Source organism: Thecamonas trahens (genome assembly GCF_000142905.1).
Source record: "Thecamonas trahens ATCC 50062 unplaced genomic scaffold supercont1.5, whole genome shotgun sequence".
In the NCBI taxonomy this organism is placed as follows: domain Eukaryota; order Apusomonadida; family Apusomonadidae; genus Thecamonas; species Thecamonas trahens.
In genome coordinates this window covers 66,139-82,211 of record NW_013657675.1, presented here as the reverse complement: position 1 = coordinate 82,211, position 16,073 = coordinate 66,139, and the positions used below count along the sequence as shown (strand labels likewise).

Below are 16,073 nucleotides of genomic sequence, written 5' to 3'. Positions count from 1 at the left end.
TCCCCCCCCTTCCCTTCTCCTCTTCTCCGTACTCACTCACCTACGTGTCGTCCTCAACCCCATCCCCATCCCATCCTCATCCTCGCGTCTAGTGGTCTCCGCCTCTGACGGCTGGGAGTCTGTGGCTGAGATGTTAGAGAATCGGGTGCTGGATGATCGATCGTACAGAGAGCGGACGGGTTTGTATCCTTACGGGTCGTACACTGTTCGAGGAGTGCTGGGCGATTGTTCTCGCTTTGAGCTCTCCTACACGCGCATGCACGTTGATGGTGTCGAGTTCCGCGATGTACTGGTGTGCTCGCTGCCCGAGACGGATGCCGACAGCAACGACGAGAGTCGTCCCACCGCGCTGCTTTTGGTGTTGGAGGCGAGCACAAACGCTGCGGTGCCGCCGTCTCCGTCGACTAACCCGTCGCTTGCGCTGCTGCAAGCAACGGCCGCGGTCCATCGGGCGTCCCAGCAACTGGTCGACAGCGCCGACGACGACGAGCAGGCGGCGCTACCGGCGGCACCGGGAGCGCTTGCTAGCACTGCCGTTTATCGCCAGCTTGTCTTTGAATCAACTGCCGAGTGTGTCATGTCGTACATGGCTGGCGGCACGCCTGACGACCTGGGTATTCTCCTCCGCGGCATCAACTCTTACTTTCGCCACTCGGACCAGACGCTGGTTGACATTGCGCGTGAAGTTTCGGCGCTCGATCCCGACGCAGGCAATGAGACCGACCCAGCTCTCGACCCGGACCTCGAGGACTTTGTGCTCGTTGACCCAGCCGGCGGTGACGATGGGCTCGCCCATCTCGCCACGGCTGCGTTTGACCTTGGCTCGCTCCCACAGGCGGTGAGCAAGATGATGGAGCTCTCGGCGCCGGCCGAGCTCGGCGACGCCGGGCGGGCGCCGCTCAACGTCTACACCGCGCTCCGCAAGGGCCCGCTCGGCGTTCTGCTCGGCGCCCTGCCGTTCCGCCAGTTCAAGGTCCTCCTCATGCGGTTTGTCATTTCAAAGATCTCGCTCGAATCGCCGTCGTTTGACGCGCAGACCTTTGCGCATGACCAGATGACGGTCCGACAGGCCTTTGCCCTCCTCGAAGTGCTGCGACTGTATGCACCCGAGTGGCAGTTTGCGCTCCTCAAATCGATTCTCTACACAGTCGGAGTGGTGCTCAAGCCGCTGCCGCCGGCAGTGTTGGCCTCCTCTCCGGGCCGTGCGCTCTTCCGCCTTGAGCAGCTCGACATTACTGCCGTCACGATATCGACCTCGCTCCTCTTTAAGCACTACCACCTCGGGGTCATCTTGCTCTCGCGGATCCGCCTCGAGTCGGCTGCGCTCCGCGCCGCCATTGGCGAGCCCGAAGAGGACCTTGTTGCGCGAGTCGCTGACGACTCGCCGCTCTTTTCTCTCCTTTACCGCCACGTCTACCGACCGTACCTCGTCGACGGCTCGACCAAAGACATTGACAAGCCGCTCAAGTGTCTCTTTGCTGACCCGACGCTACTTCCGCTCATTCCGGCACCGCTGCGGGCCCGGTTCGCCAAGTCGATGCCCGAAGCCTCGGCTGGGAACGAGACTCCGGGCTCATCTACCGCACCCAGCACGCCGCACTCGCCAGCCCTGAGCTCGGCACCGGGCACGCCGTCGTCCGTCTCGTCGGCCGCGTCGGCGTCGGCGGCCAGTGTCTCTGCATCAGGCGCGTTGACCGCTCCGCTCGGCTTTGGCGAGGTCTCCGACGACTCGCTCGCCGCTCCTGGCGCGGGCGAGGCATCTACAACAGCCGGCGGGTCAGGTGCCGGCGCCAGTGTCAGCGCCAGCTCGGGCCTGGGTCTCGACGATGAGAGCCAGCTAGAGCGGCTGCGCGACCTCGAGCTCCAGTTCCTGGCCGACCTTGTCTCGACTTTTGACGCCCGCAACGACGCCAAGCGGTTCAAGTTCTTCCGCAAAAAGTCGCAGCGGCTCAACTTGCTCCTCCTTCTCATCCCGCAAGTTCAGATGGAGGCCTTTGTATGCAAGCTCATGGACGTGCCGGCGCCAATTACTGGGGCACACGTCGGGGCGCTCACTGACGAGGGCGCGCGCAAGATTGCGTCGATCCTCGACATGATCATCGAGCTCAAGCGTGCGGCCGGGGCCCGGCTCGAGGCCGACCTCATCCTGCTCCGCGGCATGTTTCTGCGGCTGACGCTTCCCGAGGAGGTCGACCCGTCTCGGACAAATCTTGTCGAGCTCATGCGTGCCATCATCAACGCTGTCACCCACTCGGGCCTCCTCGACTCGCTGCCCTGCCTCGTCGAGTGGCTCTCGCGCATCTCGTCCATGGTCGGCGCACCGAGCTTTGACTGGACGCCGCTCGACCTTTCCGAACTTTGCGATGAGATGGACAAGCAGTTTACCTACATCATCGAGTCGGTCGTGCCCGAGCTCGGCGAGCAGTGGTCCAAGATTCAGGACATGGAGTTTGATCCCGGCACGACGCACTCGCTTATCGCCTCGGGCGGGTTCTGGCGCGACATGCCACCCGACTCGCGGCACCTGGAGCCGCTGCTGGAAAACTTGCTCTCACTCCGGCTCCTTGTCTCGGCCACCGTCGTCGAGCTCCACCGGCGGCAGAGCCAGTTCCTCGAATCGTTCTCGCACGTCCGCCGCCTCCGCCAGCTTACCGGCTTCCAGATTGTGACCAATACGGTAGCGGCGCTTGGCTTTGTCACTGACGACGTTGACGTCTTTGGCGACGACACCCTCGCCGAGCTCATGCAGCAGATTTGGCGCGAGCGCCAGGTCCTCCGCGCCCAAGATAAGGGCTCGCTCGACCTTGCCGTCAACTTTGCCGAGACCGGGACAAACCTCAAGAAGATCAAGACCCGCAAGGGCATGCTCCTCCGCGCACTCTCGCGGTTCGCGGCCGACCCGCACGACCCGAGCTCACTCGACGAGCTGCTGCAGATCCGCGACGCCTGGTCGCGCGCCGCCGACCAGGCGCTCACCATCAAGGAGACGCTCGAGATGGTTCGTGACGAAAAGGCCGAGTGGCACGACGAGCTCTCGCTCACCCGCGCCGACCTCAACGCCCGCATCGCCGACTACCACGCGCTCATCGAGTCGCTCGATCGCGACGTCGTCAACCTTAATGCCCGCCTCGCGCTAGCCACTGTCCACGGCTTCCGCGCCGCCGTCCTCGACCACCTCGAGTCGTTGGTCCTGGCCGCAGGCTCCGAGACGGCCGCCGAACCATTGCTCGAACTCATGCAGGCGACCGAAGCGCTTCTGGACGAGGCCACCGCCTTTTCAACCGTAGACGCAGCCGCGAGCTCGAGCTCAGGCCTCTCGCGCACGTCATCGGGTATCGGCCGAGCCTCGGCGTCGACGTCGGCCTCGCTCCTCCGCTCGAGCTTTGAGAGTGAGGTAGCGCGGCGGACACGGTCGTTCATGGCCCGAACACGCTTGCAACGGAGCGTGTCGGCCGAGGCCCGCCTCGCCCAGACCGCCACCGCTAGCTCAACCAGGCCGAGCGAGAGCGAGAGCAGGGCAACTCGGATGCGCCGCAGCCTCCTCACTGTCGACGTTGGCGCGCGAGCTGTTGATTCTGACGACGACCCTGACGACAGCGGTGGCGGAGTGAGCGGCGGCGGCGGTGGCGGGAGTGGCCGAAGCGGGCCGCGCGGCGCGATCATGTCGCCGCTGCGGACGATGATGGACGCCGAGGATGCGGCGTCGGCAGTTGTGCCCGAGTCCTCGTACGCAGCGTCACCGTCGCCGTTTGCGGCGACCTGGTTCCGGGCCGGCGACTCGGGCGTCTCGGACTGGTTCAACCTCACCCGGTTTGGCGTCTCCAAGGCAGCGACGCTTGATGCATTTCGGCTTGTGCGCGCGCTCAAGACGTTGACGACACTTGCGCCACTGCGAGCACTTGGTGGCGCGCCGTCAGCCCTCAGTGCCTTTCGCAACAACGTCAAGGCCTTCACCTTTGCCTTTGTCATGTACGCACAGTTTATGGGCGTGGGCGGGACGCTGGCGTTTGCGCGCGAGTCGCGTGCGCTGTGGCTTTCTGGTGGACGCGGGGCGGAGCTGGCAGAGTCGATCCACCCGGACCTGTTTGGGTTTTGCGCCGAGTACTTTGCGCGCATCGAGGTTCTTCGCGCGCTGTCGTGGCGGTGGTGGAAGGGCTTTTCGTGCGTGCGTGTCTCGGCGCGGGTCGAGCGTGCGCGGGCCGAGCTCGCCGCCGTCCACGCCGACGTCCAGGCGCTCGAAGTCCAGCGCGGATCGACGCATGAGGCGCTCGGCGAGCTCAAGTTCTTCCTCTCGTCGTCGTTCACCTTTGCGGCCGAGGAGTCTGACGCGGCCGCAAGTCAGTTCAGGGCACGAATCAAGGACATTGTAGCGACGGTTCTTCCCGTCCTCGTCCTTGCGGCGCCTTCGCTGACTGGGTCGTACCGGGCGCCGCTAGCGACCCACGACACGCGTCAAGTCCAGCTCGCCGAGCGGGCAGCGTGGCTCAAGATGCAGTTTGCGGCGATTGACACGTCGCCACAGGCAGCCGACGCGCTCTTTGCCTCGCGCGAGACAGTGCTGAAAGCGCTCTCCGAGTCGGTTCCGGTCCTTGCCGGGCTTGTTGCGGAGGACGATGCCGACATTGCGGCGCTGCGGCGGCTGCGGTTCTACCTCGAGGGACTGGCGACGACGTTTGCCAACCCGGACGAGTCGCTCGACTCGGCGCTCGAGGACGCGCTGTCTGTGTATGCGAGGCGGGTGGCTGTCGACGAGGAACTGCTGCGCGAGCCTGCGTGGCCGCTTGCCTCGCCGGCGCTATCCGGCGAGTGGGGCGTTGGCGGTGCCCTTGATGCATGGGGTGAGACGACGCCGAGCTCGCTGCTCGACGACGCGCGAAGCGCCCTTGTCCGTGCCTTGGACGGAATTCTCGCCAAGCACGACAACGCGACGGCAACGCCGCTGGTGCGGTCGCAGATCCTGCTCAGCTTGCTTAATCCACTCGAGGCGTATGTGCTTAACGCAGGGAGCCTCTCGGTGGCTCACCAGCTCGCGCTGCTCAAGGCAGTGCTCGACGGGGTGGCGTCGGTGGTGGAAGCGCTCTCCGACTCGAAGCGGTTTGCGCTCAAGTTTGGTTCGCTCTACCCGATCCTGCTCAAGATCCGTCATATTGTGTCGACGGTGTATGTGAGCGTGTGGCGCGACTGGCGGTACGCCGACGAACTCGGCGAGGGTCTCGGGCGCGACATGTGCACCCGCCCGGTGGCGCCGCACGAGCCGACGCCCGCAGTCACCACGCTGCAGCTCATGCGGTCACTGGTCCTCGAAGCCCACGAGCTTATTATGCTCAAGCGGTCGGTGGCGCAGATCCAGACCGCGCTCCTCCCGCTCAAGCACATGTTCCCAGGTGGGGCGGGCGCGAGCGGGAGCGGCGGCGGCGACGACGGCGGCTCGACGTCGTCGTCGAACCCAACCACGCCGGTGGCGAGCGGCGAGGCCGGGCTTGCAGAGGCAGCCGCGCATAATCGGGCGCTGGTGGCACAGGTTGAGAATCTCGTGGCTCACCTCCGACCGCCAAACGTGGTCGTGGTCGAAGCTGAGGCTGAGGGCTCGATGCTTGCAGGCTTCAACGAGCTCTACGACGTCATTGTGCGGGTCAACGAGCTCGCGGGCGCGCTAGTCTCGCGACCGTCGGACCCCGCAGCCGACGAGTACTTTAACCTCCTCGTTGTCTGCCTTGCCAACATCCGCGACAATTTTGAAGAGTACGTCGACGACACGCGGCGGATGATTCGCAGCTACGCGGCGCTGCGGCTGCCGCGGTACCGAGCGTCGCTCAAGTGCGCGACACTGGGCGCGCGTCTCATCCGACGCAGCTTTGCCCTCATGATTGTGCCGCTTGGCGGGCTGTCGTCGTCGGCGCCAAGCAGCCCGTCCAAGCCACCACCCGGATCGCCGCGACGCGGGCCTGAGACTGACGCGTCGATGGGCACCGGGCTCGACTCGCCGCGTCGGCGGAGTCATGGGGTGCTTGCCTCTCTCGCGTCATTCTCGCTCTCGCCTACCAAGCTTGTGGACCTGCGCGGGCTTGCAGGCGTCTTTGACCCCGCGCCGCGGTTTGTGGTCCACGAGTCGCTGCGGTACAAGGTAGCACCTGAAGCACCCGGCGTCGAGTTTGCGGTTGCGCAGCTGGCATCGCTTTTGGAAGCCGGCCTTGCAGGTGAAGCCGGCCTGGATGGCCACGGTTGGCAGGAGATGCTGCTTGGCGGCGGGATTGTGCCGTACGAGGTGTTCCGCATCTCAAACGGGCTGGACGCCGACGCGGTGCTTGTCTCGCCGCTGCCGCGCGGGGTGGCGCTGACGCGGATGCTTGAAGTCGATCCGTTCTGCCTTGCTGGGCTGGAGATGGAGGCGTTTGGAGTGGTGCTGACCAACGCGCTGCTGGCCAACCACGGTGCGGCCGGCCCACCCAACTACGTGGTCAGCTTCAGCGACGGGGTGCGTGTCGGGAGCGGTAGTCCGTACGATGGGCTGGGGCTCTCGCTCATTCCGACCAACGTGGCCGACGCGCTTGTGGACCCGATTGTGCGGGTGTACTCTGGCGACGGCAGCTGCGTCCAGGCTGTGGCCTCCTTTGACCTCGTCTTTGTACTGCCACACATGCGGCGGCCGCTGGCGGAGACCACGCTCATGTCGCTGGCGGCGCTGCCGACCGAGCTGTTTGTGGGCGCGTGGCTCAAGGCGCTGCAGGACTCGCCGTGCGCGTCGGGCATGGACACGAGTGTGGACATTGCCGACGGGTCTGGGTGCGGCGGCGAGGCTGGCGAAGCCGGCTGGTCGGCCGAGTCTGGGCCGGGCCATGGTGTGTTCACCGACGCCAAGCTCCACGCCATGGGCCTCCCTCTTAAGCTTGTGAAAGGCACGCCGGTGCTGATGTATCGGCGGCTGAAGGCGATACAAGCCGTGGCCGAGGAGGTGCTTGCCGGCGATCGCGAGCAAGTGACCGGCGAGGAGCTGCTGACGACAATGTACCCGCTGCTTGGGCGCGTATACTCTGCGGCGCTCGACGCCGGCGAGGACGAGGCTTGCAGAGCGTTTGACGATGCTGCAGGTTACAGCGAGCTCAACTTTGCCGCGGCAGTGACGGGCGCATCGCTGGCGCTTGAAAGTGCTCGTGCGTTGCCGGAGCAGTGGGCGGACGACGGTGAGGACTTTGGCGATGGCGCGGGGCCAGTGCTGTGGCGGCGCAACATGGTGGCGTCCGACTACGAGCTCGATCGCGTGCAGGACGTGGAGCGGGCGGCGGAGGACCTCATGGGCGAAGTCACGTTCTCGGATCTGGCTGTCGGACCCGGGGCCGCATCGCGCGAGGCTGCGTACTGGGAGTGGGTCAAAACCAACCGCGCGATGCGACGGCTGAGCCTGCGACAGACGAGGAGCATCGACGGTGACGAGGTGGTCCGATTGGCAAACGACAGGCGCTACGCCGGGCTCCGCGAGATTTTCCTCGACGGGAATGCCGAGGTCCGGCTCGGGGCGGTGCAAGCGCTGTTGCGACCGCCTGTGCACGCAACGCCGAATCGAGTGGTGCGCCTGAGCGTGCGGCCGCCGCTGGGCCGCGAGCATGGGCAGAGCTGGTGCGCGAGCTGGCGGTGAGCGGCGAGAGTGGACGGTTCGAGCTTGTGCTCAACGACGGATCGCACTTTGAGTTTTCAACAACACCGGACAGCGCGCTGCTCGAATGGAGTGATCTCGTCGAGCTGGTGCGAGCGCTTGTGCGTGTTCGTGACGCTGAGGGCCTGGGCTTTGTACTGGGCGAAATGGCATTGGTGGCGGGAAGCCGGGCTGATCTGGAAGCATTTGTCAACACACGCGTGTCGACGTCGTCCAGAGCAGTGGCAGCGACAGCGCTGCTAATGGCTGTCGAAGCACAGGATCTTGCACTGGTCACGCTGCTGCTGGAGCATGGAGCCAACGTCGACGACGTTGACTCTGAACAATCACGGCGGTCTGCGCTGCACCTGGCGTGCCTTCACGCTGGACCCGAGCTTGTGGCCGAGCTCCTAGCATGGGGCGCTAACCCGCGGAGCGTGGACGTCAACGGCAAGAGCCCACTGCACTACTCTGCCGAGTACGACCGGGCGAGCGTTGTCCCGCTTCTGCTACTGTACGATGCATGGCGCGGGCGGAGCGAGGGCGGGTGGCCAACTCGGGTGGCTGAAGTGGAGGCCGCGCTCGAGGCCGTGTCGGTGGTGCCCAACCGGGAGACCGGGAGTGGAAGTCTGCGGTACGAATGCTATGTGGCACGAAGCGAGGGTTGCGACGCCAGCGAGGCCTTGGCACGACAGCAGGCGTACACTGACATGGCGGAGGCGACCGACGTACGGTGCGCACTGCACTATGCGTGTTCGTCCGGCGTAGTGGACTCGGAGCGGTGCGAGCTTGTGGCACTGCTGCTGGGCGCCGGTGCCGACCCGGACGTGTCGAACCCAGATGGGTGGACGGCACTGCACTGGGCAGCTCGGGCTGGGCGTGCGCCGGTCGTACAAGCACTCCTGGACGCGGGCGCCAACGCGAGCGCGGCAACGCTGCAGGGTCGGACGCCGCTGGACGAAGCAGTAGAGTTTGGCCACTCGCGGGTGGTGCGTCTGCTGCTGACCGGCCGCGACGACGGGAGCGAGGGCGAGCCAGAGGCCGTGATCGATCCGCTAGTGCGACTGGCCCGGCCGTCTTGCTCGCACGCGCTTGTCAGTGTTCGCGAGCGGGCACTAGCATGCGTCCGGGTGGGTGGCCTGCTCGAGGCGAGCAAGGCACACAGTAGCGCGGTGGTGTGCTACCAGGCTGGGGCAGCGCTCGTCGGCATTATGGCGGAAGGCGGCGACGCACCGGCTGACGTTCTGCGCGAGTACGTTGTGTCGAGGGCCAAGGCAGCCGAGAGCACTGCGCTGCGGGAGCGGGCCGTGATGTCGGGCGACTCCGTGCGGGATTGGCTCGTGCGGCTCCGGAATGAGCTGGTGGAAAGCAGCGACATCGAAGAGTACTCTGCCGGACTGCGCGAGTTTTTGTCGGTGCTTGTGGCATCGTGGGTGGAGAGCGGGGGCGAGCCGCCTGTGATGGACGTGGTGGTGCGCGGGGATGTTGCACGCGGCGAGGCTGGTGCCGGCGCCACGCTCGAGTTGGGCGTTCTTGTTGCTGACGAGAGCGAAGAGGCCGTGGCGTATGCATCAGCGCTTCTCGAAGGGATTCGCGGCCAGATTGCGGCATCAGGCGAGTGCGTCGGCGTTCTCGGAGCCGAGCTTGCTCTGGAGAGTGGTCGATCCGGGGTTGGGTGCGCGGGAGTGCGCACTGACGTGGGCGTGGCAACGGTTAAGGGCGCGTTGGAGGCGGTTAAGCGGGCAGAGAAGCGAGGGATCGGTGTGGCCGAGCTTGTGCTGCACCTTCGGAGCAGCAAAGCTGTGTACGTTGTGGGCGGGAGCGACGGCAAGTTTGTCAACCTCACATCCGAGCTCCGCACCGCGCTGGAGAAGCACCTGTCGTCGTCGTCGATGTGGAAGCTGTCGCTTGGGACGAAGCCGCGCGTGCGGGTGGCACAGAGCGCGATGGCGTGTGCGATCGGGTGCGTGGTGCCACCGGGCGGGGGGGATAGTTGGCAGAACGTGTGGCGGGTTCCGCGACTTGTGGTCGATGCGCTGGCGGTGTACCACGGGGTGACTTCGGAGGCGCAGCACTTTCGGTCGCAGCTCGCCGAGCTTGCGGCTGGCGGAGCTGTGGCCGGCGAGACTGCCGAGCAGTGGAAGGAGTACTTTGTGACGGCAAGCCGATGGGCGACGGCAGCCGCAGCCGGGCGTGCTGACGCGCGCGTGACCGATTGGCTTGGCGAGCGGGCACGGAATTGGGTTGACACGGCGATGGCGTGGCTGGCCAACGGCGAGCTGCAAGGGTCCGAGGTGGCGACGTTTGTGGCAGAGCCGTGGCGCGGCATGACTGTGGGCATTATCGATTTGGAGCCGATTGTGGCGTTTCCGCGAGCAGGAGTGATGGCCGAGATTGCGCGGGGGTCGTCTGGGGCAACATCGATGCACGCACTGGGCCTGTCAGCGCGAGCGGTTGCCGAGGCGTATGCCTCGGGCGACTTTTCCGGGGCGCGGTCGCTGGCCAAGTTTGTGCGGCCGTTTGGACAGAGCTCACTGTGGGAGGCATCGATGGGGGTGCTGTTGGTACTTCTGGCGTCGTCGACCGGGCAGTGGTCGCGTGCTCTGGAAGCGCACGCGGAGTGCATCGCGTGTCTGGATGCAATGGACGCGCTGATGAAGCGGGCAAGCACAGCGTCGCTGGCGCTGCGGGCGCAGGTCGAAGCGGTTTGCGCGCTGGTGTGTCGCTCTGCCGGCGACGCGGCTGCCAGCGAGGCGGCCGGACTGCGGATGGCAGACGCCGTGGCGCGACAAAACTGCAGCTCCAGCAGCAGTCTCCTCGTCCTGCCATCTGCTGTGGCGGCGCGATGCACGCGGCGCGAAGTCTTCGAGTGCGTTGCACAGTATGCGTCAGGAATGCCGCCGATCTGTCGCCGCGCCATGGACCGGGTGTGGGGCGGAGAGGCCGATGCCGAAGTCAGCAGCGAGGCGTCCGGGCGGAGGCTGTTCCCGGTGGGGCATGCGCTCGCTGAGGTGTAAACGGGAGCAGTGGGGGTGAGAGGGAGGGGGAGGGGCCACTTGGCTCACTTCAGCAGGAGAGAAACATGGCAGCCGAGGCAGACACACTGGCGGCATTGCTTGCCGGGGATGCCAGTGCGGTGATGGTGAACATTGAGGAGCGGGTCAAGGTGAAGAAGGCTATTGGGTCATATGTGGTATGTGTGTGGGGGTGTGTGTGTGGGGGAGAGGGACTGACGTGTGACATCTGCATACATGTGTGGGTGTGGGTGTGTGGGTGTGGGTGGGTATGGGTGTGTGGGTGTGTGGGTGTGTGGGTGTGGGGGTGCTCGGCGTCTGTGGCGGGTGGGGGGTGCTCGGCGTCTGTGGCCGACAACAGGTCTATCGCATCAGAGTCTGTAGGGGCGACGGGAGCGAGTGGTTTGTGGAGCGGCGATACTCGGAGCTGCTGGCGCTGCACAAGGGGCTGAGGGCAAAGTACACCTTTGTGTCGGTCAAGGTGCCCAAGGACACCAACAAGGCACTCAACGCGGTACTGATGGCAGAGTTGCGGGCGGTGGCGGCGATGCGCGGGCGAGGAAAGCGCAGCGTCGGCGGGCGTGGGTCGGCAGCCGACATGGTGGCGCTCTCGGCGCGGAAGCGGGTCGAGGCCGAGCTGGGCGAGGCCAAGGGCGCCGACGGGGTGGCGCTGGCGTCGACGACCGAGAACCTGTTTGCGCTCTTTCCGCCCAAGTCGGTCTCGCCGGACCTCGACGCGCGGCAGCACGGGCTCAACGCGTACATCCAGTTTGTGATGGCGAACCCGAGCCTGCGCGACGAGCCCGACGTGCGGACGATGTTCGCGCTGCACGACGGCGGCGTCGACGGTGGCGTCGCCATCGCGCTCGACGCCGGGCGCGCAGACTCGGCAGCGTCGTCAGACACGCTCGCATCGCCGCGGCTGGTCGGCTCGCCGTCGTCGTCCGAGTACATGTCTGTGCCGGCAAGTTCCAAGCTGCAGGTGGCATCGTCGGTTGGCGCCACGGCGGTCGAGGTCGGTGCGCTCCAGGTCCCGACAGTCCGGCTCGACGACTCGGGCAAGTACCACGTCTACGAGATCCATCTCTACCGCGAGACCGACATCCTTGATGCGGCTGCTCAGCCGTACGCTGTTCTCCTCCGGCGCTACTCGCAGTTCTTGCAGCTCCACCGCGAGCTTGGTACCGAGTTTGACCGCTCGTCGTCGCTCACCTTTATGATCGACTTTCCGCCCAAGTCAGGCATGAAAAAGCCGTCTGATGCCGAGCTAGAGACGCGCCGAGCGTACTTTGAGGCACTGCTAGTCGGCGCTGTTGGCCATCCACTCATGTCGCGGTCGGCGACGCTTATCGAGTTCCTCGCCGTCGACTCTCAGGTCCATTCAAACCTTGACCTGTTCGCCACGGTTACGGCGTCGTGAGCCGCCAAGGGCCACGGCTCGCGCCTAGCGTCACAGCTCGCGCGAGAGCTCGATGTACTTGGAGAGATACGTCTTGCGGGTGCTCAAATCGCCGGCGTAGGGATACGAGGCCGCAGCGGTCGAGGCGCCGGCGTAGCCCGAGGCCGACGCTGACGAGGCAAACGTGGTGTGCCTACCCGGAGTCGGGTCGAGGTACGACGCCGCCGCCGGACGCTGCGAGTACGGCACATTCGGCTCGGTCGCCGGCATGTAGGCCGCAAGCGTCGGGGCGCGGGCGGCGAGCTCTGGTGACGGCGAACGCGCCGGCGAGGTGCGCGCCGGCAGGCCGTATGCATCGGTGTGGCGCTGATAAAGTGAAGTGTTGTCTTGCGGGAGTCCGAGCGAGGCCGTCAGCGGCGTGCGCGGCGGAAAGAGGCCAACGTCGTCCGACTGCGTCGGCGGGCGAGAGATCGAGAGCGAGCCCTGGGTGTACGGATGGCTCACAAGCGTGTTTGGCAGCTGCTGCGGCTGCAGCGAGCTGCGCTCTGGCGACGAGTGCTCGTCGGCGTGGTATGGCGGCCGAGGAAAGAGCGACGGCTCCAGGATTGAGTCCAGCGACATGTGCAGATGCTGGAGGAGCGGCTCGCGCGCCGCCCGCATGCCCGAGAACGCCTGAGTGATGAGCGAGGCCGTCGACTCCTTGTCGACCGCCCCCAGCGAGTTCTTGACAACAAACGAGACTGGCGCCGTGTTCTCGTCAAGCTCATCGAGCTCGTCGTAGTACGAATACTCGTGCAAATCGTCGGGGCTGTCGCCAACGTTGTGATGAGCACCAGGCTCGGCGTCGTCCTCGCCCTTCCCGGCGTCGACCAGCACCGGCTCGTACTCGTACTCGTACTCGAACTCTTCGGGCACGTCGTCGTCGCCGGTCGGCTCATGCTCGCCGCTCGTCGAGTCGGCGACCGGAGGGTCATCGGCAGCATCGATGTCTGTGGCGTCCGAGGGCTCGCTCGGCTCGGCCTCGGCGGGCTCGCTCGGGGTCCGGCCCTCGGCGCGGTCGCGGAGATGAGCCTTGACCGCGTCGACGTCGTCGATGATGTCGAGCGGGATGTCGTCGAGCGGATTGTCGTTGAGGACTAGCCACGAGAGCGCGGTGCAGTAGCCAAGCTCGTTGGGGATGTCTTCGAGGGCGTTACCGTCGAGCTCGAGCGAGGAGAGCGAGGCGATGGAGGCCAGCGCCGGGTCGATGTCGTTGATGGCGTTGCGGCCAAGCTTCAGCTGCTTGAGACGCGGCGCGTTGCCGAGCGAGGCCGGAACAAGAGTGATGGCGTTGTGGGAGAGATCCAGCGAGGTGAGCGCCGGCATCTTGGAGACCACCGTCGGGACGGCGCGGAGCTTGTTGTGCGAGAGATCGAGCTTGGCGAGCGAGGCCGCTGACGCAAGCGAGGCAAACGAGGTCAGCGCGTTGTGGCCCAGCCGCAAGTTGGTCAGCCTGTCCCAAGTTGCGATCGACGGGAACTTGGACAACTTGTTCGAGCTCACATCCAGCTCGACGAGAGCCGTCAGGTCCTTGATCGAGTTGGGCAAGTGCGTCAGGGCGTTGTTGGCCAGGTTAAGTCGGGTCACTCCGGCCAGCTTGCTCGTCTTCTCATCATCAAGCTCGCCTGGAAGGAGCAGGAGGAGGTGAGTGTGAGTATATGCGCAAGAAGGTCCAAGGATGTGCGGCATGACATCGATGGCGGCCGAAGGCGGCCGATGGTGGCTGGTGGCGGTCGCCTTGGCCAGGTCACGTACCGAGCTCGCAGCCGTCGATGCGGACCTCTGTCAGCTTGTCAGCCAGTTTGTAGAACTTGGACGGGAGGTGACCATCTGGTAGCGGCTCATGTACAAGGAGGAAGACGCCCGAGTCCTTTGCTCCGCTCACGGCTTCCTTGACCGGCTTGCTCACCTTGCCTCCCATGTCGCCAACGGTCGATCGAGTGAGGTTTGGTCGGTTGGCGGGCGGGCGGGCGGGCGGGCGGGCGGGCGGGCGGGGCGGCCAACCAACGACGGGTGGTGGCTGGTAGGACCGGAAAACTGGCACCACGATGGAGATGATCACGATGGGTTGAATGGTGAGCGGGTGGGCGGGTGTGTGTCTAGGGGGGGGGGGATGTGGATGGATGTGTGTGTTTGTTGGTTCAGACAGAGGTGATTACTACTTCTTGCCCTTCTTGCTCCCGTTCTTGCCCGCCTTGCGAGCAGCGCGGCGCTGTGCGCGCTCAGCCTGGCGCCGCCGCTTCTCGGAGCGCTTGACGCGGACCATCCGCTTGACCTTCTGCTCGCCGGAGGGAAGAGTGATGACCTCGATCTTCTCCTTGGGCGGCTTGTTCTTCTTCTTGGCCTTCTTGGACTTGGCCTTCTTGGACGTGAGCGTCTTCTTGGTCGTCTTTCCGGTCTTGGGGTCGACCGTCTTCTTGGTCGTCGTCGTCGTTACAGTCGTTGTCGTCGTCTTCTTGGCCTTGGCCTTGGACGCTGACGCCGGCGCCGGCGCTGCCGCCACCTTTTTCTTTGACCGCTTCTTGCGGCGCTTCTTGGATTTGGTGGAGTCGGTAGCCGCCGTGGACGCGCCATCGTCGGTCTTACGGCGGCGCTTCTTCTTGGACGACTTCTTCTTGCGACGCTTCTTCGACGTAGTGACGGTGGTGGTGGTGGTGGCGGCGGAGGAGGCGCCGTCGTCGGCAGACTTGCGGCGGCGCTTCTTCTTGGACACCGTCTTCTTGCGGCGCTTCTTGGACGACTTTTCTTGCGGCGCTTCTTCGACGTAGTGACGGTGGTTGTGGTGGTGGCGGCGGAGGAGGCGCCGCCGTCAACAGACTTGCGGCGGCGCTTCTTCTTGGACGACTTCTTCTTGCGCCGCTTCTTGGATGTGGACGTGGTGGTAGTGGTGGTGGTGGTGGCAGTGGCAGAGGAAGCGCCGGCGTCGGCCGGCTCGCTAACGCGCTTCTTGGAGCGCTTCTTGGAGCGCTTCTTCTTTTTCGACGTCTTGGCCGCCGAGCTCGAGTCCGAGCCGTCGGCTGGCGGCGGGGCGGACTTGTCGACAGCCTCCTTGGTGGTGGTGACGGTGGTGATGACCCGGCGCTGCTTCTTCTTCTTAGCCTTGGCTTTCTTGGACTTGGACTTGGACTTGGACTTGGCCTTGACCGAGTCAGGGCTCGGCGCAAAGTTGTGGTTGTGATCAGGCGAGCCATCGCCGCAGTGCGGGCACGAGGCGATGTGCGAGGCCGAGCGGAGCGTGCGCATGTCGTCGAACGAGGCCGAGTCCTCGGCATCCCACACGTGGCCCTTGATTGAGAGCGGAAGCAGGTCGGTGAGTGCCTCGGCAATGTCCAGAAAGTCCTCGACGTCGTCCTCGTCGCCCTCCTCGAGCAACTCGTGGTAGCAGAGGGTGTCGTTGACGGTGTGGAGCTTGTCGAACAGAGTCGACGTCAGCTTGGCCACAGCCTTCTTCTCATCGAGGCTGAGCAAAAAGTCCGAGCCGTCGACCGTAGTGATCTTGCCCTGCCGCTTCGTCCCGCGCGCCTTGGGTGCGTCCCGGGCGAGCTGTCCAGGCACAAACGCCTCGATCCGCTTAAACGACGCTAGCACCGAGCCAAGCAGCTCGCGGACAGCCTTGCGCGAGAGATGCCGCGAGCCATCCTTGTCATACACCTGCCACAACGACTTGACAATGCCGGACCTCTGTGACTGGGTCAGAATGGCGGCGTACCTACCTCGCCTCATCGCAACATCAAGTGAGTAAGCATGGCGCCGGCCGTTGGCAAAGAGAGAGGGGGGGGGGGGGGGAGGGAGGGAGGAGACGGAGGGGAGGGAGGAGACACACACCCCCCCCCGGGGGGGGGGGAGGAACTCCCCCCCCACCCCCTTTGGGTCCACCCCAGTGTGAAAAGGGCACACAAAAGGGGGAAAAAAGTGGGGGGGAAAAAGGGGGGGGGGGAAATTTAACCCCTCACCAAAAAGCGGAAAAAATTTTCCGAAGAAAACCCTTTTG

General features: G+C 65.3%; 4 protein-coding genes across 4 annotated transcripts; 2 read left to right on the top strand and 2 right to left on the bottom strand.

Annotated features, from left to right (window-relative positions):
- Positions 1-256: 256 nt before the first annotated feature.
- AMSG_01189 (uncharacterized protein) lies at positions 257-10,647 on the top strand (the record flags this gene model as incomplete). The annotated part of the gene is made up of 2 exons (XM_013906345.1): positions 257-7,564; positions 7,612-10,647. The coding sequence occupies 2 exons, from the start codon at positions 257-259 to the stop codon at positions 10,645-10,647; spliced, it is 10,344 nt and encodes a 3,447-aa protein (XP_013761799.1).
- Positions 10,648-10,688: 41 nt separating this feature from the next.
- AMSG_01188 (uncharacterized protein) lies at positions 10,689-12,434 on the top strand. The gene is made up of 2 exons (XM_013906344.1): positions 10,689-10,823; positions 11,006-12,434. The coding sequence occupies exons 1-2, from the start codon at positions 10,713-10,715 to the stop codon at positions 12,062-12,064; spliced, it is 1,170 nt and encodes a 389-aa protein (XP_013761798.1). The 5' UTR covers positions 10,689-10,712; the 3' UTR covers positions 12,065-12,434.
- On the bottom strand, positions 12,095-14,003 carry AMSG_01187 (uncharacterized protein; the record flags this gene model as incomplete). The annotated part of the gene is made up of 2 exons (XM_013906343.1): positions 12,095-13,707; positions 13,838-14,003. The coding sequence occupies 2 exons, from the start codon at positions 14,001-14,003 to the stop codon at positions 12,095-12,097; spliced, it is 1,779 nt and encodes a 592-aa protein (XP_013761797.1).
- A 237-nt stretch (positions 14,004-14,240) lies between these two features.
- Positions 14,241-15,805, bottom strand: AMSG_01186 (uncharacterized protein; the record flags this gene model as incomplete). The annotated part of the gene is made up of 2 exons (XM_013906342.1): positions 14,241-14,822; positions 14,855-15,805. The coding sequence occupies 2 exons, from the start codon at positions 15,803-15,805 to the stop codon at positions 14,241-14,243; spliced, it is 1,533 nt and encodes a 510-aa protein (XP_013761796.1).
- Between the last annotated feature and the right edge of the window lie 268 nt (positions 15,806-16,073).